Source organism: Aspergillus affinis, assembly GCF_023601865.1.
Source record: "Aspergillus affinis strain CMG 70 chromosome Unknown NODE_50_length_218328_cov_87_076623, whole genome shotgun sequence".
NCBI lineage: Eukaryota > Fungi > Ascomycota > Eurotiomycetes > Eurotiales > Aspergillaceae > Aspergillus > Aspergillus affinis.
This window is the reverse complement of record NW_026515831.1, coordinates 93,093-115,066: the sequence shown is the minus strand read 5'-3', so window position 1 is coordinate 115,066 and position 21,974 is coordinate 93,093. Positions and strand designations below refer to the sequence as shown.

The following is a 21,974-nucleotide window of genomic DNA, read 5'->3' as shown; positions in this document are numbered from 1 at the left end:
TGCCTACCTACCTACCTACCTACCTACCTACTTGGTCAGTCCCGCCAGCCAGGGTGAACTGATTAGGTAGGTAGGGTAGGCCTCGTCAATGGTATCCCACACCACAAATCAAGCAGACGCTCTACGTCTCTTCCGTCCACTATTCAGCTGCTGCTGTTGTTGCTGCTGCTGTTGCTGCCAACGCATGACCCCCTCTTCATCGCTCCCACTACCGGTCGCGTCCTGCATGCACAAACTGAGCAGGGCATGCGCGGCCTTGACCTCCCTGGGAAGCAGTTTCTTAGGGTTTGGGTTTCGTCGAGATCGCGTTTCGGCGTGGCTTGCTCGGGCTCGTTTGCCAGGGGAGGGGTCCTCGTCGTAGGAACTGTCTTGGTAGTCGTCATCGTCGTCGTCAATGGCGATGTCGATGTCGATGTCGTCGGGTTTGAAATAGGCATCGACATCCGCATCGACATCCGCATCGTCATCTAGTTCTGATGGACACTCGCTGGACGTGTTGGCGCTCGTCGTGGATGAGGTGTACACTGTGTTCGAGGAAGCCGTGGCGTCGGAGCTACCGCTGCCACTGCCGATGCCGCTCTCGCCGTCGCTCGCGTCAATAGCCCTCTTCCTGGACATGTTTTGGAGGGAGCAGAGAAGGCCTCCCGGGGACGCGGTGCCCAGACACCCCATCTCGACATCTGCGCTGCGCGGCGTGTTCACAGGCGTGAACGTATTCCGGATCGGACTGACCGGCGACACGCAGTACGTATCAGAGGTGCTAGCACCAGAATATTCAGGGGAGGAGCCGTATCCCACGAGACTATCCGCGTAGGTATGACGAAGACGATGGCCGTGGTGGTGGGGGTGGTGATCGAAAGATTTCGGAAGGATTTGTTTCTCGAACGGTTTTGACGGGTCTGGGAGACTCCGCGAAGTGAGGAGTGGAGGTGGTTGTGGAGAGAGGGATTGGAGTTCGAGCGCGCGGTAGTAGTTGGCCATTTCCGTGGACTTGTCCACGATGGATTTATGGATGATCATGCGGCCGTATCGCCCGCGATCCGACGGGTGGATGCACATGTCGATGAAATCGAGGCCGAAGACGGGCGTGAGGATATGGCGGATCCGCCAGCAGAAGGTGGCTGCGACTGCTTTGGCGGCTTCGAAGGGCATCCAGTACCCTGGATTATTTTAGTCTTTCGTCTGGGTGTGTATGCAGCGCAGAGGAGGGAGTGGACGTACCTTGTGCTGCAAGCGCACCACCTGTGATGCTATGGCAGATGTCGCGAAGGCCAGGGTTGGCGTTGAGCATTTTGGCCGGTGTTGTCTGATACGAGTTAGTTGAATGAGATGCAAATAAAGGACTGTTCACCGACCTTGGAGTAATCCTGACACTTGAAAAGATGGGTTGTTCGAACCAGCCCAATATTGTAGTCCCACATCACCATCCACTTCTTGTCTTCACCAGGGATGACGAATTCATACTGCAGGACTAAACCATAACCATGAATCAGCTTCAGATGTGCTTTCGACACCACAAATCCATCAAATGAATCCATACCTTCAAAGCTTTCACGTCCGGTTCGGTCCTGGAATGACTTTTTATCGCTGTTGTACGGGATGTGGCGCGGATACATCCCGATCTCGCCCATCGGATAGAGCTGGAATTCGCGGTGGATACTGGTCAACTCTTCATCTCGCTCCTCACAAGGTGGGTATCGCAACTGGCCCCTGATCTTTTCTTTCTTGAAAATCGCAGCATCCTTGGGTGGCTTCTCCCTCTTCTGACGAGACGTTGGTCGGGATGGCATCACGCTGGGAGAGTTCGACATTGCTGAACTGGGGAGACAAAGCCGGTCCAAGTCGGGCAGGGGGTTCAGGAGTGATTCTATGGACGCCATTTGTAAAAAGCTCCTCGGGGTGTAAGCAAGAAGATATACACTTTCAGCCAGCTGTTCGATCGGCCCAGAGGAGTGAAATCACCAGTGCACTGCCAGCGCAGTAAAAAAGAAACTATGACGAACGAAGGTTTTATGGGAATGCAACAAAAAAGGTGCGGGGGGTAAGGAAACCTTCCTAGTTCTGATCCCTAAGACACTGGAAACGATAGGTTCTAGAAGGTCTTGCCAGAATCAAAGGGTGAGAGAGACAATCAAGAGAAACAAGAGAGAAGATAGAACGGATATCAGGGCACGGATATCTTAGCTCACTGTATTGCCCCGAGCAATCATCAGACTAGCCAAACAGGAGTTACTGGAGTTACAAAATAAAAATAAAATCAAATAATTATAGAAAATAAATACAAAGACAAGGTTTGAGAGAATAAAAACAAATCATGAGCCACACTCACCTCCCTTTTCTAGACTATCGGTACAAGGCCTCCAAAAAGAGTGGATACTTGACAGCAATCTGATGAAGAGATCTCAATGGTCGCCCTCTGTTTGTCCCTTCTGAGTGCGAGAGGAATTATTGCGCGTGCAAGTCCTTGTCGAGGCAGTGACTGGGGGAGGGGTGTAGCCATCTGGAGCAGCGGTGAGCATTCTTCCTACGATGTGTCCCTAATTCAAGACAGCTTAGGTTGGGCGGATGTCTTGGATGGGCTGAGGCCTTCGGCATGAGAAACATTCTCCCGGTACTTGGACAAAGGAGGGCATCACGAGGCACACAACAGATTGGCCCGGACAGAGAGGTGGGCGAGTCCAGCTTTGCCATACCCAAAATCCACTTTGGAGTATGGCAAATACTCCCTCGCCCCCGGGTTCAGCCATTCTGTAACGGGTTCCTCCCCCTTGGAAACCGGCGCTAGTTCAAGAGAAGTACTTGACTGACGACGCCCTCTTCCCCCTCAAAATTCAAATCGGAAAATTGAACTAAAGGTAGCGTACGCCCCTCCGGATTTTCGAGGCTTCGCTGGTGCCACTCACTCATATGCAGCTACCCAAGACAGGAGATAACGCATAATCATTAGGGGGACATGGTAGATCACGTTTCAGGGGATTCCTGTCACCATGTGGACTCTTGCATGATTGACCGTAACTTGAAAAAAAGCCAGGCCGGTGGCTTCCTGGATGATCCAGATCTCTGGTCCGTACAAACAGCCGGAGACGAAACCATGGAACCCAAAAGGGTATCCACAGATACTTGTATCTCTGTGTGTCTGATTCGACCGTCTGAAGGTATTCCATTGCCGGCTTTTCAGATATAGGGAAGCCCATTTCTGTCAACGGAAATCAATATCAGCCTTTCCATGCTGATGACCTCGACAGCAAGAAAAATCCGCCGCTGAAGAAACCGGAAGAGTTGATCTTCAGAACACGATGGCCAATGAAAAGACGGGATCCCAGCGGCATTCGCTCGACGAGGCGGGTGTTAGGGAGAGGTCTCAGACATCTCTCGGAAAGCTGCATGACAGTCTTGTAGGACAGGATTCTGGCTGCTGCTTCTGCTGCCAACCAATGAGTCCCACTGCGCCCGCTACTACTGGTCGTTGTGCCAGACTCTCTTCATTATTTTGTTCTTCACTGCATCCCTTTCCTGCAAACCAGCCAGTCACAGTTCAAGCGGAATCTTTTACCGCAAAGGACGAGAGAAATATTTGATTTCCCATGAAATTTCCCGGAAGAAAAAAAAAAGAAAAAAAAATTAATTTGAGAAGCCGGCGTCGGCCCAGAGACAAGCTCTGGTAGTCTATTGTCGGTGAGCAGGGAGTCTGCCCGGGAACCCTAAACTCGGTACTGGACGTTACATCTCAAGCTCCCCAAGAAGCATGGGCGCAGTCATGTTCTCTGCCCCTCTCTTTGTCAGGCGACGCCGCAACGCCCATGAGGAACCTCAATCTAGTTGGATTCAAGCCTCACTTCCCTAGGTGCAAGTGACACCCGTTCATCGATTGGGTTGCTCAGCCCTGGCCAGAGTTGGGACAGGTCATAGTGTGAATGGTCTGGCATTCGGATGGGTGTGGACAGAGATTCTCCAAGAAAGTTCAAATTATCAAAGCCATCTAAAGGAAACTTCCACGCATGCTTCTCTGCACGTTCCCACTCATCGGTGGCGTCTGGTCCCTTTCGATCGGTTTGTTTGGACAAGTCCAAGTTTTCCAGGCCTGGCTGATGAGTCTGCCTTTTCGCGAATATTGAACCGAGAAAAAGAAAAGAAAGAAACCAACCAAAAACAAAATAAAATAAAATAAAAACAGAGGACCCCGAAGGCAGAAGTCTAGGCTTCCGTGGAGATGCAACTTACCTTAGCCAGAATGCCTGCAGAAGGGAAGAACACGCCATATCCCAGCCCAAATCAATGCCAGATTCAAAAAGAGAATTTGTTTAAGAATCAAAATAGAGCAGAAAGAAAATAGGAGGAATTTTGAAAGATCACTGCCAATCACACCTGTCCGGATTGAGACAGAATGGAAGATCTAGAAAACGGCAGAGAAACCCAACATCCGAGACATACGAGTGTTCTGGGTTGAGGAAATCTTGGCAGAATCCTGTCGGGAATGGGTCCCGCTGCTTGAATTTCAAATCGACTCGTTTCACATCCAGTAGAGAAGACGGAGGAGAGAAGAGAGAGGCTGGAAACGACAGGGGTTGAAGATGGCTGCTCAGCTGGCAGGGTATCCTGTCCGATTGACTCATTCCGTCATAATCAACCCGAACGACAGGAATTTGAGGGTAGTGGATGACTTCGGTAATTGGAATCAATGCACGTGGGCTGTCCTGACAGGATGCCAGAGATGAGTTGAAATGAGAGGCAATGCAGTCGTTGTCTACAGACTACACCGGTGTAAAGGAACGACCAGCCAAAGCAAGCAAACCAGACAAACTAAACAAACAAGCCAAACACACCAACTCTTAGTCAGGGTTCACCAGCCAATGACGGCGGCCATCCTGTCCGGTGATGAAGTATATACTCCGTACCTCCTACTCCATGCATTCATGGATGACAATTACTCTGTCCAGGTCCAGAATCCAGACGCTGCCGAGTCCCCGGGAGCAGACTCCCGCTGGCCTCAGCGTCAGGGGCACGATGATCCGCCGTCCCGACAAAGCCCCTGCTAATCAAACAATCCGTCGTGATCTGCAGCCCCGTGCGCGGATGACCTCCCGGTCTCCCTTACTACGCGGGATGGTCCTTGTACGTGGCGGCATCATAAAACAGTAATGGGCACACCTGTGCGACGAGTCTCGATCTGGGGTAAGGGAAAAGGCCCTTTCCCGCTGACGCCGTGCCCAGCTCCGAGGGATTTGTACCCCGTACTCTCTAATTTGCCTCTACCGTGGGTCTGGTACAGCCCCTGGTCGAATCCCATCGCAGCGGTGAGGACTTGTCATGCACAGCGAGGGACCAGGGTAAAGCCGGTGCCAGAGTAAATGCCGAATGTCACTGTGACTTCGGCAGTGGGATCAGAGCCGGAACGAGAGAGAGTGTGTGTGTGGGAGCGTAAGGATGGAAGGGGGGAAGGAAAAAAGACAGTGAGGGAAATCTGGCACGGTCCCCGAGCCTTGCACAAAATCGCAATGGTTGTAACTTGTGACTCGCACAAGACGTACCTTTTCCCTGGAAGGCCAAACAAGTTCACGTAACTCAGAACTAGCTTCCAAGTCCTTAGTGGCATTTTGTTTTTTCTCGCTTCTTGACGCTGCTGTGCGGTCCGAGATCATGGTGAAACAAGAGGTGCATTTCGCACGAAGTTCGGAATACATACAGTGCTAGGATAGAAGTCCCGGAGAGAAGCGGATAGACGGAACTACAGACTACGAGTACCTTCGGCAGGACAAGCATCAACGGATAATAAGGAAGAAAAGTAGAAAGCCCTCGGGAGACATCATACCATCTTGTCATCGTACACACCGAATTATCCTTCCTCATGCCACAAACCCTCCGTTTGTAGCCAACTCCATACAGCCTCCTCCAGCTTCTGCTAATTACCAATTCCGCACATCCACAGCTTCCTCGACTTCACGGTTAACCTAGGACTCATGTGGTTAAACAAAGTATGCAATATTGTTGGGACGCGACTGATCGACAGTGGCGGCCTCCTTTACGCCGCCACAAGAGGTTCCTTCTCCGCATACTGGGGGGGCTGCTCGATGGGCTGCTCGATGGATTCCGCCACTGGCTCGGTCTTGGGGGCCTCAGGGAAGTCGGAAGAGGTGAAAGCGGGCTCGGGCTCGGGCTCCTTCTTGATAACGGGAGTAGGGGCAACAGGGGCAACAGGGGCAACCTTGGCGACCTCCGGGGACACAGAACGACGCTGGCCGGGAAGAAGCCCCTGCGCCTTGACGCTGCAGTCAGTCACATACTGCTGGACAATGCCCGTTGCGCGAAAAGCCCGCTCTTCGGCCAGATCCTTCAGTTGATGGGCATGGGACTCCACGATGCCCTGGACGTGCTCAATCTGCGCATCGATAACTTCACGGTTGTTCATGTAGACCAAGGGTCCGATGTAAGCGATAGTGGCGGCAAGAAGCGACAGTCCCCAGAACGGCAAGAACTTGATCAGCCAGTAGGCGGAGAAGGCGGCAAAGAAAGCCTGCATAGGTTGTTAGATGACCGATCTTGTGACGGGAGCGTTTTTGGAAACCAAACATACCGCAACGGTGTGAACAATGTTTTCAGCAAACAAGATGCGCTGGAACTCGAGCAGGACAAAGTCAAGAAGCTGTTCGATATCCTCCATCACTCCTTCAAGAGTCTCCTTAGGAACGGTGTAGTATTTGCGGGGGCGGAAGTTCTTGACGAGGCCTTGCTGAAACAGAATTCGACCACCAATTTCGGCGGCAGCGGTGACTAAACGAAGACTTGTTAGCACACATCGCTCGGCATCACGCAGCGGACTGGATGAACCTACATCCCAAAGCCACATAGGTGAATTTGAAGAACCAGCGGAGGAGAGGCACGTAACGGGCGGCAAAGATGAAGGTGACGACGGTCGCAAAAGAGGCGGCGGTGGCTCGGGGTTGCTCCCACTAGAAACTGGTCAGAGTCGCAGCGTTTGGCACCGGGGTTGGCGAAGACTCACGCTCAAAAGGCTGTACAGCAGGGAGTGGTAGTCTGGATCATAAATTAATCGATCAACTTGGAAGTCTCGAGGGTTTTCGACAACATACGGGTCAGGGGTTGACCGGTCGCAGTGGTCACCGGAGTTGTCGACCGGGTGTTCCTCAATTCGCGAAATTCCTGTCCGGTACGGGATGCTTCGGATTTGATGTTATCAACGACGGGACCTGCGAGAAACCACCGGTCAGATATATCGCCATGAGGGTTGGAGGATACGCCGATCAAATACCCTTGATGATGGCATCTTGGACGCCTGGTCACCAAGTGGAAAATCAGCTGGGTCTGTGTAACATTTCGCGGACCCTCCAGAGAACGAGAAGAAGAACTGGGGATAACGGAAGAATCAGCATCAATGCATCTCCTAAGAGCCACATTCCAGAACACCTCCTGAGTCCACACATACCTTACCCCCCGCTTTCGTTTCGGGATAGGCCACACAGCCAGCATTTGAAGCGTCGGCCATTTCGGAAGATTGTGTTGATAAAAGGGACTTAGAAAAATAAAGCTGCGGAAAAAACAAACGAAGCTGGCGTTCCACGGGAAGCCCAGGGGGGAGGATGAAATAAGTACAAGGTACAGGGAAGAAACGAATGGAAGAATTGAAAAAGAGAATTACAAGAAGAAGAAAAGAATCAACGTGTCGGAGGTGGGCGACGTGAGGGATGGGCGGAGAGCGAAAGATAGGAGAAAGGGACGGAGAGGAGAAGGAAGAGAGAGGGTGATGCAATTGACAAGCGAGACCGACGTCGTGTGCTTCCCGGACGGCTTCCACTCCGAACTACTTGGACCTGCTCAGTCCACCGCGCCGAATCACCGCTTGTTTATTCGAGTTTCCGTGTGAAATTCCACGGCTCCGATTTCTTTCCTGTCGACATCCTGTTCTTTCGACCATTACCATCGTCTTCCCAGTATTTTTCGGGTGGACGTCCCCGCCATCTCGCCGCGACTTCTTGTGTTCAACTTGACCAGGATTCTAGGCCCGGTCGGGTCGGCATGTGAAAATGGCTTCTTGGAGAGAGGAGATCCTGAAGCAGGAGGGGAGCGATGGGTCCTCATACAGATCTGCTACGTAGACTGGCGCATGCAAGGGGGATTTCTCGCAGAAGGAGATCTGTCGAAAGGCGCTCGTTGGCTTGCACTCCCTACCGCTCAATATTGTGGAATTTTGCCTTTACTGATTGAAGTTCTGCGCATACGGAGTATGTTTCTCCTGACGGAGCACGGAGTAGTAGATGCGTGTATATTTAGCATCATCCACCGCGGGACAACAAACACCACAGCACCCCTAACATGGCCTCGACCCATTTTCCTCGTTCATTCCTCGAGTCCACCCGTTATTCTTGACCGTGGTTCGTGATCCAGGTGACATCACGATCACATCGCTGCGTCCAGTGCCCTTGGTTGCTTCGAACGGTTTACGGGAATTATCCATGGTTTATGGGGGATGCGGTGTTTGTGATCGGGAGACCAGTCATGAGGGATTGAGGGAACAGATCTGAATCAGCCCGTAGGTCGAGGGATTTACTGGTCCAGAATTGTATACACAGAGTAGACAGAGTAGTGCCAATCGTAGTGGATGCCTGGGCAATCAGGCTGCCATGATGCAATGGTCACGTGAGGCGGGCACGCGTTTCTCTGTTTTGATGCTTCGAACTTCCCGCAGCGACGGACAGTCAGAAACAAGTCTCAACTCGACCCTCGCCCTCCCCGCCGTCCACCCACTCCTTTGGATGCCACCTCTATCCTTCGTCGCCATTTAATGCTCGGGCTGCTTTTGCCCCTGCACCCTTTTTACACCCCATCTGTCCCTCTCCGCCGGGTATCCCACTGAATCGCCTTTGTTTACATCGCCATGTCCGCGCGGGCGCAGAAACCGGTCGGCTCTGCCGCATGGATCTCGACCGAAAAAGAGAACGTAACGCAACTGGTGGATCAGGAGATCGAAGAAGTCGAATATCCAGTGCGCCATGAAATGGATTGGTTGAATGAGCATATGTCCGAGATCTTTTCCAACAATCAATTGTCCGTTGCGACCGACATATCCCCTACATCGTTGCCCGCGCTGACACCCGCATAGCAATTTCACTGAAGCCTTCAAGACGCCTGGCAAACTGAGAGGCAAAACGCCTCGAACTGCACGGAAGCGGGATGCCAATGAGCCCCGGCTGGTACGTACCCTCCCTTCCGCCCTTCCTATGTTGATTCTGCGTGGTTTATTGACCACCTATATATAGCCTTTGAGTGAAGTCTTCTCTTCCTCCCACAAGCGAGTCGAGAACAAATTCAACGCTAGCCCGGCAGCTCACCGGTCACCCACCAAGGCCATTCCCCCTCCCACTTTAGTCCGCAGCCCAACCAAGCCCAAAGCCCAAAACACCGCAGAAACTGCGTCGCATCCTGAATACCCCGACCTGACCAAGAATCTCAACTCTTTCCCCAAATACAACACCGACTCGGGCTACCATGGCATGCAAGATGACGATGAAGAGGAGGATGAGGATGAGGAAAATGGCGACGACGACGACATGGTCCTAACCCAGGTACAACCTGAGTCTCAAGCGTCAACGCAACCTTTTGAAAAAGAACCAACTCCAGCAAATACACAGGAGCACCGCTCGTCGCCTGCCCGTCGCACAACAGGAGGCTCGTTCCATTCAGCGCAAGAGGATGTCCGTCAGCGTGAGGAGACCGTCGAGCCATCCCCGAAGAAGAACAACCACCAGCCTTCCCCTAAATCATCGGCAAAGACTCAAGAAGCGGAACAGCCGACCGATATTTCTAGCCCAGTGCAACAAAAGACTTTCGAGCCGATAAAGGAACCGGAACCTGCCCCGGAGCCGACACCAGAACCAGAGACAGCACATGACGAGGAACAACAGAAACTTGATGAACTTCAAGATAAAGAAGAGCAGGAACTTGAGCCGGAGCCGGAGCCAGAGTTGAGATCTGAAGACCAGACAGCGCAAACCACCGCCAAGTCGTCCCCAGTGAAAGCCCCTGTGGAAGCTCCCGTGGAGGCCCCCGTAGAGCCTCCCTCCGAGCCCCAGCATGAGGAAAACGGAGAGAACCCGACAACTCAAGATAACTACGATAAGGATGAGATGGCTCTTGACGATAATCTCGACGACATTGGCTCTCCTTCCGATGGTTCAACACCCGAGCGTCCCCCGATCCGGAAGAGCAGCTTGTCATTTGCGTCGCTCCCTGCTCGCGAACCGTTGATGAAGAGAAGCCTGGGTGGTACTAGGCTTTCTCGCACTAGCCACATTGATCCCTCCAAACTAAGCGGTATCGGTTCTAACTACCTTGGCAGACAGACGGGTGGGCACAGGATGACCCAGGCAGCTGCGGATGACAATGCATCGTTGAATGACAAAATGGACGTCGATGAGAACAAAGAGACTAGCCGCGATGATGATCACGATGAGGACACTCGAGCCGGTAAAGTGCACACCAAGTCTTCCACTCAGAGGCTTCACGAGAAGATCAGCATGCTCGGAAAGCTTCAGCCGTCGCGACCCACGAAATCCATTCCCTCGGCTCCCAGTTTGGCTCCTACTACGCAAGTGTCGTATCCCGAACTCCCGCCAACTAAGCCGGAGACAAAACCGGAAGAAAATGATCAGAAGTCCCACGAGGAGACGCCGGCCCCAGAACCTATGGCGGTCGACGACGATTGGATCAAGCCCTTCAGCTCGCCTTACAAGACCAACATGCCCAGACCCCAGGCAAAAGATGTTACGCAGAAGAAACCCTCCCCGACTACCGAGACGGAGCACAGCTTCCAAAAGGACAATAGCTCTGTTTCCCGGATCGACAGCACGAACAATGGCGAGAGGAACAGGCCCAGCGCGAAGCAATCATCCGAAGAATCCCATGAGATATCCTCCACGCCAGTCTACGCATCTCCGCACCGCTCTTTCCACAAGAGAAACGGATCCTTTTCCTACAACGACTCTCTCAGGTCTACTACTCCAGTTGGTTCTCCGCGTCAACAGGATGGTCCGATCAGCGCATCCAAGTTCCGACTGCAGTCCATCGTTAGATCTGCCAAGGGTCTATTCTCGAATGCTGGGGGAGTGTCTGCAGCGGCCAGGGTGGAGGCTTCTTCTCCCAGCGAACCGCCCAGCGTTGTTCCTCAGCCCCGTGAGCGCGCCAACACGGTTGCTGCCAATGAGAAGCAGCAACGGCCTAACCAGCCTTCTAGCCCACGACCCGAGGGCCGCAGGACTCGTAGCTCAACGGAGCAGAAGCGCAAGCAGAAGGAGGAGGAAGACCGCAAGCGTGAAGAAGAGGAAGAGGAAGAGCGAGCCGAGAGGGCTAGGCAGGAAAAGCAAGAGAAACAGCGGGCGGCGCAACTAAAGGCTGCTCAAGAGAAAGCAGAGAAAGCCGCCCAAGAGAAAGCCGCTCAAGAGAAGGCCGCCGCCGCCGCCGCTGCTGCTGCTGCTGCTGCTGCAGAGCAAGAGGCGCGTGCTGCTCAAAACTCGACGTCCATCACGGCCCCGACCCCTCAGAGAATCCCTCAGATGCAAAGGCATACGTCAAGAGAGCCGGAAACTACTTCTCAGGCACCTAAACAGGGCCCTGGTCGACCTGCCAAGCCCAACCGGGACACATTGCAGAAGCCTAAACCTCAGCCCGTATCTATTCGAGTCGGTAGTGCCCTCTCTCGACATATACCGATGGCGTCCAGCGTAACAGAATCAAGCCTCCCGGCGCCCACGCCAGCTTCGGCTACGAAACAGCCTGGTCTCAAGAAAAAGGCTAGCAACCAGTCCTTGCACACTGCGTCCTCACAAAGCAGTTTCAAGAGCACGGCGTCGACTCAGTCGCAGCGGAAAGCCCAGCTCGCAAGTGAAAGGAAGAAAGAACAGGAGGAACGCGAGGCACGACGCAAGGAAGAGCAGAGACGGGAGTTGGAGCGTCGACGGGCTGCCCAACAGCAGGAAGAGGCACGTCGTCAGGAGATGCGAAGCCGGGCTGATAATGAGCGACGGGAACGACTTGCTGCCGAGGACCCCAAGAAGGCCGCTCAGATGCAGGCAATTGAAAAGCGGAGGTTGGAGAATGCTCGGCGGTTGGAGAGACAGGGGAGCCAGCAGCCTAATGACGCGGTAAGTTTGAATATTCTCGGCGAATGAAGGGCACAATATTAATCACATCTTTGACAGGCACCGTCGACAACGTCACAATCCGCTCAGCCTGCTCGACCTGGGTCCCGACTTGGGTCTATCCAGCCTTTTGGTCGTTCGATCAACCCTCCTCAGCCTAATCCGGCCAAACCACCCAAGCGAGGGTTAGATGAGGAAGCGAGTCACCGCCCAGCTGCAACAAAGACCAGCACCATCCAGCCTTCAGGTGAGACCAAGCGGAGAAGGACCGAGGACGAACACAATCCGGTTATGCGACCCACGATGGCGCCGCCTATCCGGCAGTCGAATATCCGGAAGGAATCAAACATTCGCAAGGTGAGTCTCCTATGATACCAAACAGCGTTCCTGGTGTATGATGAGTATGTGCTAATTACGTTGCTAGGATCCTACGAAACCTTCTATCTTCACTCACGGGAAGCCCTCCCTTTCACACCAGACTGGATCGTCGATCTTTAAGACTGCTCAGCCTCAAAGGCCTGCCCACCCCATGGACATGGCGAAATACACGACCGGCAAGATCCCCTTTGCGGAGCCGTCCAACGCTCAGCAAGCCCAACAGCCTGCGCCGCACAAAACGCCTGGTGCCAGCTCGTCTCAGAAGGCACCAGCCAAGCCGTCGCCCAAGTACCCCAGCGGCGAGAACATTCACCTCCCCGAGATCGCCACCGACAGTGAAGACGAGGACTCGGAAGCTGAGATGCTTCCTGTGCCGAAATGGGCTCAGCCCAAGGAGCTCGAGAGTCTTCTTCGACAGCAGGAGGGAATGGAGGTGGATTCGATCTTCGGGCCCATCGCGCCATTCTCGCTAGAGGATACGTTCAAGGCCGACAAGAAGATCAAGAAATTCCGCGAGCGAACCAGTAGTGCGAACTGGGCCGGCACCGACGCATTGACGCAGGAGGAAATTCGACGTGATCTTGCCGAACGACAGCGTTTGCGATTGAACGGAGGATGGACTTTTGGCAATTAGCCTCTTTCCTCCTTCCTTCTTTCTTCCTTTCTCCTTTTTTCTCATTCTGACCATTCACCACTGAATGATTGAATGTTTCTTCTTATCTACCTCACCGGGTCTTTTTTTTTTTTTTTTTTTTTTCTCTATTCTATCTTCTGGTTTCAACCTCATGGCATGGTGGTGTTTCTATATTGCGTTGTTCATTTTAATCATGACGTATCCATCCAGGAAGGGGGGTTCTGGTGCTTCGAGAAATCTCGATCTTATTTCTTCTAGTTTAGTTTTGTGCTCTATTCCCATAGAGCTTAGGCTTTTTTATCAATGATCAATGGACGGCTCTTTCTTGATATAGTTAGCCTGTTGTTTCTTTTATCTATCATTCATCTTAGCTACAAGTACTCGACACTATCTATATGTAAGTAAATGGGGAACGAACTATGAGAGAGTTTATAACGCAGAAAAACGACCCCTATAATCAAGCAAGCAAGCCTTAGGCCGAGGAGGTACCTACCGGGTTATATCGATATGTTTAATTACCAACAAATAACTTACAACTAACTTGGTGTGCATCTACCTAGTTGTGCAGTTCTATAATATAAACATATATATCCCGAGAGGAAAGATGCCTGCTTCTGCTCATTTTTAAGTAAAGCACAAACAGAACCATATATATATTTAAACCTCGACCGAAAAAAACCAAACAATATTAGACTTAAAGTCACGCACCCCTAAGCAAATCGAAAGGGAATAAAGTAAATCAGGTTGGAATACAAAAAAAAAGTACGTACTTGAGAATTGTGATTACCATGTCCGAAACCAGATACGAAAGTAAAAACAAAAAAAAGAATTGCATCATCCGTGAATCGAACACGGGCCTCGTCGATGGCAACGACGAATTCTACCACTAGACCAATGATGCTAGTTGGTGTCATATGTCCTCTACTTTGGTCTTATAAACTAGTGATATTGTGTTGAATCTTGTTCAAGATTTGCTAGTTATCAACCAGTCGTTCTTAAATAATGAATACAGCACGAAATGTAAGATGAATACTAAGTCTAGTCTAGTCAAGTCTAGTAAAAGTAAAGTAAAGTAATAAATCACCAGAAAAGTAAGTAAATAGATAGTTATTTAAGTAAAGTTCACATTAAAAAAAGTATTTTTGCCCGTTTTCCCATATCCCATATCCCATTTCCTAATCCCCTTCTCTCCTTTTTTCGTCTCCTTTTCTTTTCGAATCTTCAGTTTGTATGCGCATGGCGTATGCATGTGTAGGCTATGCAAGCATGTATGTATGTACAGTCCACTTCATCTCTCCATCTCTCCTGTCCCCAACCAACTACTCCGTAGTTAATATAGAAAGAGATCCGGTTCACCCACTGTAACCACACCACTATCCCACTCACCACCCTAACGGTCTCAAACAATCTTCTATCATACAGGTCCGCCCCCAGCAAGTTTACTCCGTATCAGGTTCTATATCACTAATCTCATCGAATCCCTCGTCCATGGCGTCCGGGTTCAGATTCGCCACGTCGGGATCGATACCATCTTTATATTTGTCTTGGGCATGCGAAACGGTGCGCCAGCCGGCGGGATGCGACGGGTCTTTGATGTATTGGGACATGGGGAACTGGGGGTACAGTTAGACACAAATCAAGAAGGAAGAAAAAGCCCAAGGAGGACTTACATAATGATCGTTCTTCTTCATAGTCACCACCCACGGCACATTGTCAAAAGTGACGGCACGCAGACGGAAGTAGGTGTTATCCGGGATTTTGTGGACCTCTTTGACGAAGCGATCGAGGTTGGGCGTGGAAACGCCGTTGACGGCGGTGATGAAGTTGGTCGGGGAGAGGCCGTATTGGTAGGAGGGAGATCCACGACTCTGGGATGGATTAGTGAGTGATCTTAGATACATGGGAGATTGTTGATACATACCCGGGCGCTCACGTAAACCTCACTATGCAGCTTGGAGATCTGTTGCCGCACGGCGTGATGCGGCTTCTGCAGCACAGCACCGCAGAATACCACCGCTCGATCCGTCTCCAAATCCTCGGTGGGCACCGTCGGCACATGGATGCGCATCTCCTGGCCGTTTCGCACGATCAGAGCCTCCAGGACCTCCTTGTCATACATGATATCCAGTTCCGACACGCGAGTGATCAGCTGGCCGTCCAGGGTGAGGATGACGTCGCCCTCCTGGAAGGAGTCCGTAGACCCGGAGGCGAAGCCGGCTGGCGGGCAGTCGACCTTGCGCACCATGAAGAGCTGATGCCGCGACGGGTTGGCCTGAGTCACCTTCTGGATCCATTCTTCCGACACGCCCATGATGCGCGCCTGGCTCATCTGAACCACGTAGCTCTCCATATTCAGGATCCGCAGCTTCGGCATTTCGCCCTGCTGGATCTTCGAGGTCACTGGCAGCAATGACGGCGTCGCGAACCCGAGATGGTATTCCACATCCTTGTGCGAGGTGGGCGTGCGTTCGCCGAGGTAGTTCAGCCACAGCGCCTGGACGACGCCGTCCTCGCCGATCAGGACGCCGTTGGAGCACTGCCCGCTGAGACCTGTGTCGACCGTGACGGCGTCCAGATTGATGGCGCGGTAGCGCGGTGCCGAGGCGTTGGCCGGAATTGAGACGGTGGTGATATCGGTGACAGCCGTCTTGGCCACGACGATGCGGAAGTTCTGGTTGAATCCGACAAAGATGGTGTCCTGCCCCTGCTTGATGTACTCCGTGCTCAGTTTGGCGCTCTGGATGGGCGCCTGCGCCAGACTCGGGTCATACTGCACGATGGAGTAGTTCTGCAGCGGGTGAAGGAAGACCACCTTGGCATTGACGATGATCGAGTCGGCCACGGTGATGTTGATGTCGCAGAGGTCGTAGGGGACGATGGCGCGCGATACTACTACTAGACCTTTGTCGGCGTCGATGACTAGACCGAATCCCGTCTTCTTGGCCTGCGGGTATCCGTCTAGTTTTAGGGGCATCGTGCACGACACGCGCACAAAGCTGCGCACAATCTCGGCGGCGGCCGGTTGGCTGACGCCGTCGAGCTGGATGAAGTCGGCCTTGCGCGGCACGGGCGGCAGGGCGGCCAAGGGGCCGGCTAGGTCGGAGAAGTCCCAGAGACCGGACTCGTCGTTACGCACCGCCAACCGCATCTTTGGATGCCAGTGGCGGTCGATGTACACGATGCTGGTGCCCCGGGTGTGCAGATCCCGAATGTGGCGATAGGAGATGACCACGCGCGAGCGGTCGGGAATGGTCTTCATGACCTCGACGAACTCGTCCAGGTTGCGAGTGCGCCGCTTGTCGACAGAGTCGATGAGCCATCCCGACAGCGTGTTCTCCAGCTTGAAGGAGCCGGCGGCCTCGCAGACGTACACGCCGCGTGTGGCGATGGCGTAGAGTCGCGCTTGCTGGTACGACAGGTCGTGGAACGTGCCGCCGGCCACGGTGACGAAGCGGTCGGGCGTGATCGCATGCAGGTCGCCAACCTGGCACTCGAGCTCCACATTTTGACCGCCTCTCTGCACGAGCAGACGCACCGACTGCCCGACGCTGGAGTCTAGGATGTCGTCCAACCGGATGAACTGGGTCAGTAGCTCCCCGTTCACCTGCAGGAGCACGTCGCCCTCCTCGAGCTTGCCATCTGCGGGGCCCTCGGGCAGAATGATCTCTGCCACTAGCATGCTCGTCTCCGTCGGCGCTGCCTTGCGCACTGCTGCCTCCCACTCCGAGGTGAGGCCTAGGCGGCGACACTCGTCGAACGGTTTCAGGATCCATTGGGTCTGGATAGTGCCTCGCGTGACGGGCTCGCCGCGGCGGATGCATTCCAGCGCGCGCCGCGGCCGATCCAACGGCAGGAAGTAGTCGGTCGCCGCCCCGTCTGCACGACCACCAGCCTGCAAGGCGATCGCGTTGCCGTCGATGTTGACGACTGGACTGCCGGAACTGCCACCGCTGGCCGCCGCCGCCGCCTGGATGTAGTTGGTATTAAAGTCACTGTAGCCGTCGCCGTATTCGGGGGCGTTGCGGTCCAGTCGACTGATGACGCCGGACAGGATACTCAGTTTTTCACCGGCATCGTTACCCACGACGCGGATCTCCGAACCCACACGAGCGCCGTCCGGTTGCAGTTTCAGCTCCGTTAATTTCATGTATTTGATCGCCTTGGGGTCGAATTTCAGCAGACCAAAGTCGTGTACAGGATCCCGGTAGACGGGACGAACGTCGCACTACACAATAAGAAAAAGCACTTAGCACAGGAGCATTCCAGGAAAATCAATGACATAACGGATAGTACTCACTTCCTCATGATTATCAAAGATACAATACCCCCAGAAAGGCCCCGGACAGACAACATGTCGATTGGTTAGGATATACCCCCTTTCGGCATCGACCACGAAGCCCGTGGCCTGGCTACTCATTGACAGTTCCGTATCAAAGGAACACGTCTGACAGAAGTGAATCGAAACCACACTCTTGACAACCTCCTCGATGGTCGCCTGCCATTCGGGCGAATCAGCCTGGGCGGGACCAATGGCCAAGACGCGACCGGCATCCTCCTCGTCCTGGACGTCGTAGACGGTGCCGTTGGCCGGGGTCGTGTCGCCGGGGGTTAGAGTCGAGTTTTCGGGCTTGAGGTGTTTGGACGGACGGTCTGCGGAGGCAGCGATGGCACTGCGTTTGCGCTTGGCGCCGGCATCCCCGTTTAGATCCATGGCGTATGAGAGCGACGACAATAAATGACGAGGACTTGAGCGCGGTCGGATCGAGGAGACAAGGGAAGAGAGCGATCGGATGGATGTACAATTGAAGCTGATGGAGGCCGATAAGCACCGGGGATTCCTGGCGAGCGGATTCAACGGTGACAGACGGGGATTTGGGGGTGCGGGAAATCCGATGGGTCTAGAAGGAGGAGGCGATCGCGGTGGGAGGGTGACACAAGAACTCGTAGTCTCCGCAGTGAAGGGGGGAAGGGCAGACGACGAGGCTATCGGGGTTGGCGCCGCGGGAGAAGATGAAGAAGCGGCAACGGTGACGGCAACGGTTGAAGTAGTAGAAGTAGTAGAAGTAGAAGTAGTAGTGGTAGTGGTGGTCGTAGCGACGGTCAAGCTCCTTCTGCACCAAGGAAGCCAGACAAAAGACATCCACGAGACCCCCCAAACCGATGGAAAAGAGGAGAAGGTGGGGAAGAGGAGGTTGGAAGGGGAAGGGGAAGCAGAAGAAGTGAGGAAGAAACAAGAAAAAAAAAAGGAAAAAGGAAAATGAGGTCAGGCGAATTGAGCTGCGGGAGAGTCCCGTGATTGGACCGTCGCCCTCCCTCCGCCTTTCTGGCCGGTGTCCAGATGACCGGCGATTATTGATTGCTACGTCTTACAGACTAGAGAATGGTTTGCAATATAGATGAGTCTGGGATGAGGGTGCTCGACACTCGTACACTTATTTTACACGCACAGTCCGTCTCTTTGCCTCATGACTCCGCCTCGAGTCACCCTTCTTGATCCTATTCCCCCCCCGTCTGAGGACCCCCGAGGACGAAGTCTCCACCGGTCCTTCCCTGCCATCATCGATACATTCATTCCCTGTGCGGTTATGATAGTTCCGAAGGGAGATTGAGGATATATCTTTCTTCATGCTTATGTCCATGAGTGTGACATGTAACTGTGCAAGGGTCTTCCACGCGGGAGATTTGAAGGAAATGTTCAACCGACATTCTCTCTCTCTGCGTTGCCGACGGGGAAGCAGTTCAAAGAGAAACGTCCCCTTGATAGATGCCATTGTTTGGTTCTCGTCCCGTCGAAGAAATCCCCTTTCTAAGCCGCCATCGGATGAAAACGCGACTTCTCTGAAATCCAGCCTGAAGCTCTCGGATTCACCTTTCAGACAACGGAGTCCGTGGCGGGCGATGGGCTGGGCTTGCCGTTGCCTTGCGGTGGCTGCGGACTTTGTTGGGGCGTGCCGTGCGCCGTGTGAGGGAATAGTTCGCTGAGCCTGTTATAGATGTCGTTCATGGACGACATGTGCGGAGGCGGCGTCATGATGCCCGGGTTGGGTGGAGCCACGCCGCCGGATTTCTTCGCCCGGTCGGCCACGGTCGCTAGGTACGCCAGATTGGCCTGTAGCCGCCGCATGCACTCAAGGTATTCGGGGCTCGGTTTTTGAGCCGGCCCCTTGGTCGCGTCGGCGGCCTGCTCCGACGTGGGCGACGGGTTGCCGTCCGGTCCCCCGGGCTGGCTGGCGGGCGGACCTCCCGCCTTACCGGCGGCTTGCAGATTCACGACTTCTTGCAAGAGCATCGAATTGATATCGAGGAGAGCGGCGACGCGAGCCTTCTCGCGTGCCGACGCGGCGGGGGTCGGGGACTGAGCGCTGGCGACGGCCCCTTGGGAGCCTTGCGAGGGCGGTTGCGATGGAGTTTGTTGTTGTTGTGGTTGTTGTTGTTGTTGTTGTTGCGGGACGGGTCTTTGTTGCTGCGCGATTGCCATGCTGTTTGCCGACACGGAGGCCATGTTCTGAGAATAGGATTGCGCAGCGGACGAAGGAAGACTGGCAGCGGAGGTGGTCTGCGGAAGGAACTGGCCCATGGAGGTCGGGACAGGTGGCTGGGCGAATGGAGGCGCTGAGAAGTTGGCGTGGGGTCCTGTTCGCGCATCCCGTTAGCGGCGATTCACCGACCAAGAGTGACCCTCGACGTCAGAGGTGCCTGGCTTCACCGGGACCTGACTAGGTGTATGCGAGGATGATCTAATCGGGCTGGGCAGAGACTGGGAAGATTTTCCGATGCAAACGCGCAGTGCGAGCTCGACTTTGCGAGGGTTGGGGGAATGGCGGACAGGAGGTGACCGTCATGACGCAACAACAAAGAGCGAAAAAACAAGAAACGAGGAGGACCAAACAAGGTCAAACAATGAATAGCAATCGAGTAAGAAGAAAAAAAAAATCAATTAAAAAAAGGAAAGAAAGAAAGAAAGAAAGAAAGAAAGACGATCGATCTGACATACCGGACGAATGTTGGGGAAAGCCGGCGGGCATGACCGCTCCACCGGGACCGGGTTGCAGAGGCACACCGAGGGTAGACTGCTGGGATTGGTGCGGTAGATGGGCAGGCGTCTTCTGCTGGGGAAAGGAGGGCATTGCGTTCGAGTAGTAAGGGAATGGCTGACCGGGTGGACTCTGCGAAGTGACGGGATAAGGGGGTTGCGGGTGCAGAGGATAGCCGGGGTTGTTGGGGTCCATCCTGCTGCCCAGATGCTTCGTCGGGAGGGTGTCTGGATGGCCGGTGAAGACTCGAGATGAATAATAATGATAATCAAAATGAGATAATCGTAATCAACACAAAAATGACAATGGCCGATCGTGGTAGGATTATAATTTTAATTTAGTCAAGCACGGACGGAAGGGCAGGAATGGGCCGCAGCGAAATGTTCTGGAAGGGTTGTCCGAGTGGATAAACCATGTAAGAGAAAATCAAATGAAAAAATAAGTAATAATAATAATACAAGCCCGGAGTAAATATAAAAAAAGAAAATAAAAAGGTGTAACAAGGGACACCACAATAGAAAAAAAGGTAAAAAAAGAATGGAGGGCCAACGAGTGACAGTGATTGGCCGAGGGAGGTGGCCACAGGGAGAGAGATCGCGTGAAAAGGAGACGGAGAAGGCGAGAGGAAAGAGACTCAAGAGCCAAGCACCGGCCGGAGCGATCTGGAGCGAGGCGAGTACGGAGTAGTGTAGGATGTAATCTCCAGGGAAGCGAAGGAGAGTCGCGAGACAGACGGATCGACTGGCAGACGAGAGGAAAGCGAGGAAGAAGATCCTCGGGCAGAAAGTCTCGAGGCGGTGTGGAGTTCTTACAGAGGACTCCGTTACTTCCTCAGTGTTAGTTACTCCGTAGTGTTTACACTTTCATCTCTCTTGAAACAGCGGTCTCTTCTCAATCCTCGAACAAAAGTACAACCTGATTAATATTGAATTAACCTCATCCATCCACTCGACTCCGTACGGCTCACAATATCCGTTGGATACATCACACCTCCTACCGCGCTTTGATAATGGCGTCGGACCCGAGGTCAACCGACAGACTGCCTCAGATCCACCGACGAGGTGTAGTCCTGTAGGAATCGTCCCAGCCTCCATGATGGATGAACTATGCACTGTACTCCGTACTCCGTGACAATGGAAAGGCAACCCCTAGGAGTTGCCTCGATTGACTTTGCAGATCTCCCGTCGGTTTCTCCTCCGGCTCAGGGGTGCGCGCATTGCATTGCCATTATTCGGGATTGCATATCCTTGGCTTGCTTGGGGCTTGGTTTGGGGCAGGCAGGCTCAAGAAGATCGCTATACATTCAACTAAGACCAAGACTACTCCGTACTCCGTCCGTCAGTACGTCTGCTCTTCTGCCCTGCCCCCAGTCCTAAGGCTACTACCTCTAGTGGCCGGGGATGGGATCTACATGCATACATACACATACATATATGTCTCGATCTGCTTGATCTGCTTAACCGAACGCGGACGAACCTAGTTATTCGCAATAGTCAAGAGTTAAAAAGCCATGGTCGGGCTGGAGCTTATCCTCCGGCGTCATCCCTCGCCCTGGCTCCCATGACAGGACGGAGTACGGGAATACATCCCTTGCCTACTATCAGCCTATCTTTGACGCAAGTCTGTCAGTGTCACTTTAGTTAGTTATACTCATGTGTAAATTCTGTCATCTACACTTTCGTTCATCCTGATCAACTGACAAGTATGAGCTAACACGAGAAGGATGACGATAGCTGACTAGGAACCCGACAGCCAGGGATAGGGTGACTATGCTTAACT

At 53.3% G+C, this 21,974-nt stretch overlaps 5 protein-coding genes across 5 annotated transcripts; 1 reads left to right on the top strand and 4 right to left on the bottom strand.

The window, feature by feature from the left end:
• Nucleotides 1-108: 108 nt before the first annotated feature.
• KD926_008130 (putative APSES transcription factor Xbp1) lies at nt 109-1,880 on the bottom strand (the record flags this gene model as incomplete). Its single annotated transcript, XM_053100823.1, has 4 exons — nt 109-1,160; nt 1,222-1,306; nt 1,356-1,471; nt 1,541-1,880. The coding sequence occupies 4 exons, from the start codon at nt 1,878-1,880 to the stop codon at nt 109-111; spliced, it is 1,593 nt and encodes a 530-aa protein (XP_052955544.1).
• A 4,139-nt stretch (nt 1,881-6,019) lies between these two features.
• On the bottom strand, nt 6,020-7,501 carry KD926_008129 (uncharacterized protein; the record flags this gene model as incomplete). The annotated part of the gene is made up of 6 exons (XM_053100822.1): nt 6,020-6,511; nt 6,572-6,768; nt 6,830-6,947; nt 7,001-7,032; nt 7,089-7,205; nt 7,447-7,501. The coding sequence occupies 6 exons, from the start codon at nt 7,499-7,501 to the stop codon at nt 6,020-6,022; spliced, it is 1,011 nt and encodes a 336-aa protein (XP_052955543.1).
• A 1,389-nt stretch (nt 7,502-8,890) lies between these two features.
• On the top strand, nt 8,891-13,161 carry KD926_008128 (uncharacterized protein; the record flags this gene model as incomplete). Its single annotated transcript, XM_053100821.1, has 5 exons — nt 8,891-9,060; nt 9,116-9,206; nt 9,273-12,152; nt 12,210-12,506; nt 12,574-13,161. The coding sequence occupies 5 exons, from the start codon at nt 8,891-8,893 to the stop codon at nt 13,159-13,161; spliced, it is 4,026 nt and encodes a 1,341-aa protein (XP_052955542.1).
• A 1,439-nt stretch (nt 13,162-14,600) lies between these two features.
• Nucleotides 14,601-17,872, bottom strand: KD926_008127 (putative nuclear serine protease HtrA2/Nma111; the record flags this gene model as incomplete). The annotated part of the gene is made up of 4 exons (XM_053100820.1): nt 14,601-14,774; nt 14,832-15,029; nt 15,083-17,386; nt 17,459-17,872. 4 exons carry the CDS (start codon nt 17,870-17,872, stop codon nt 14,601-14,603), a joined length of 3,090 nt encoding a protein of 1,029 aa, XP_052955541.1.
• A 1,161-nt stretch (nt 17,873-19,033) lies between these two features.
• KD926_008126 (uncharacterized protein) lies at nt 19,034-20,390 on the bottom strand (the record flags this gene model as incomplete). Its single annotated transcript, XM_053100818.1, has 2 exons — nt 19,034-19,794; nt 20,156-20,390. The coding sequence occupies 2 exons, from the start codon at nt 20,388-20,390 to the stop codon at nt 19,034-19,036; spliced, it is 996 nt and encodes a 331-aa protein (XP_052955540.1).
• Nucleotides 20,391-21,974: the final 1,584 nt, after the last annotated feature.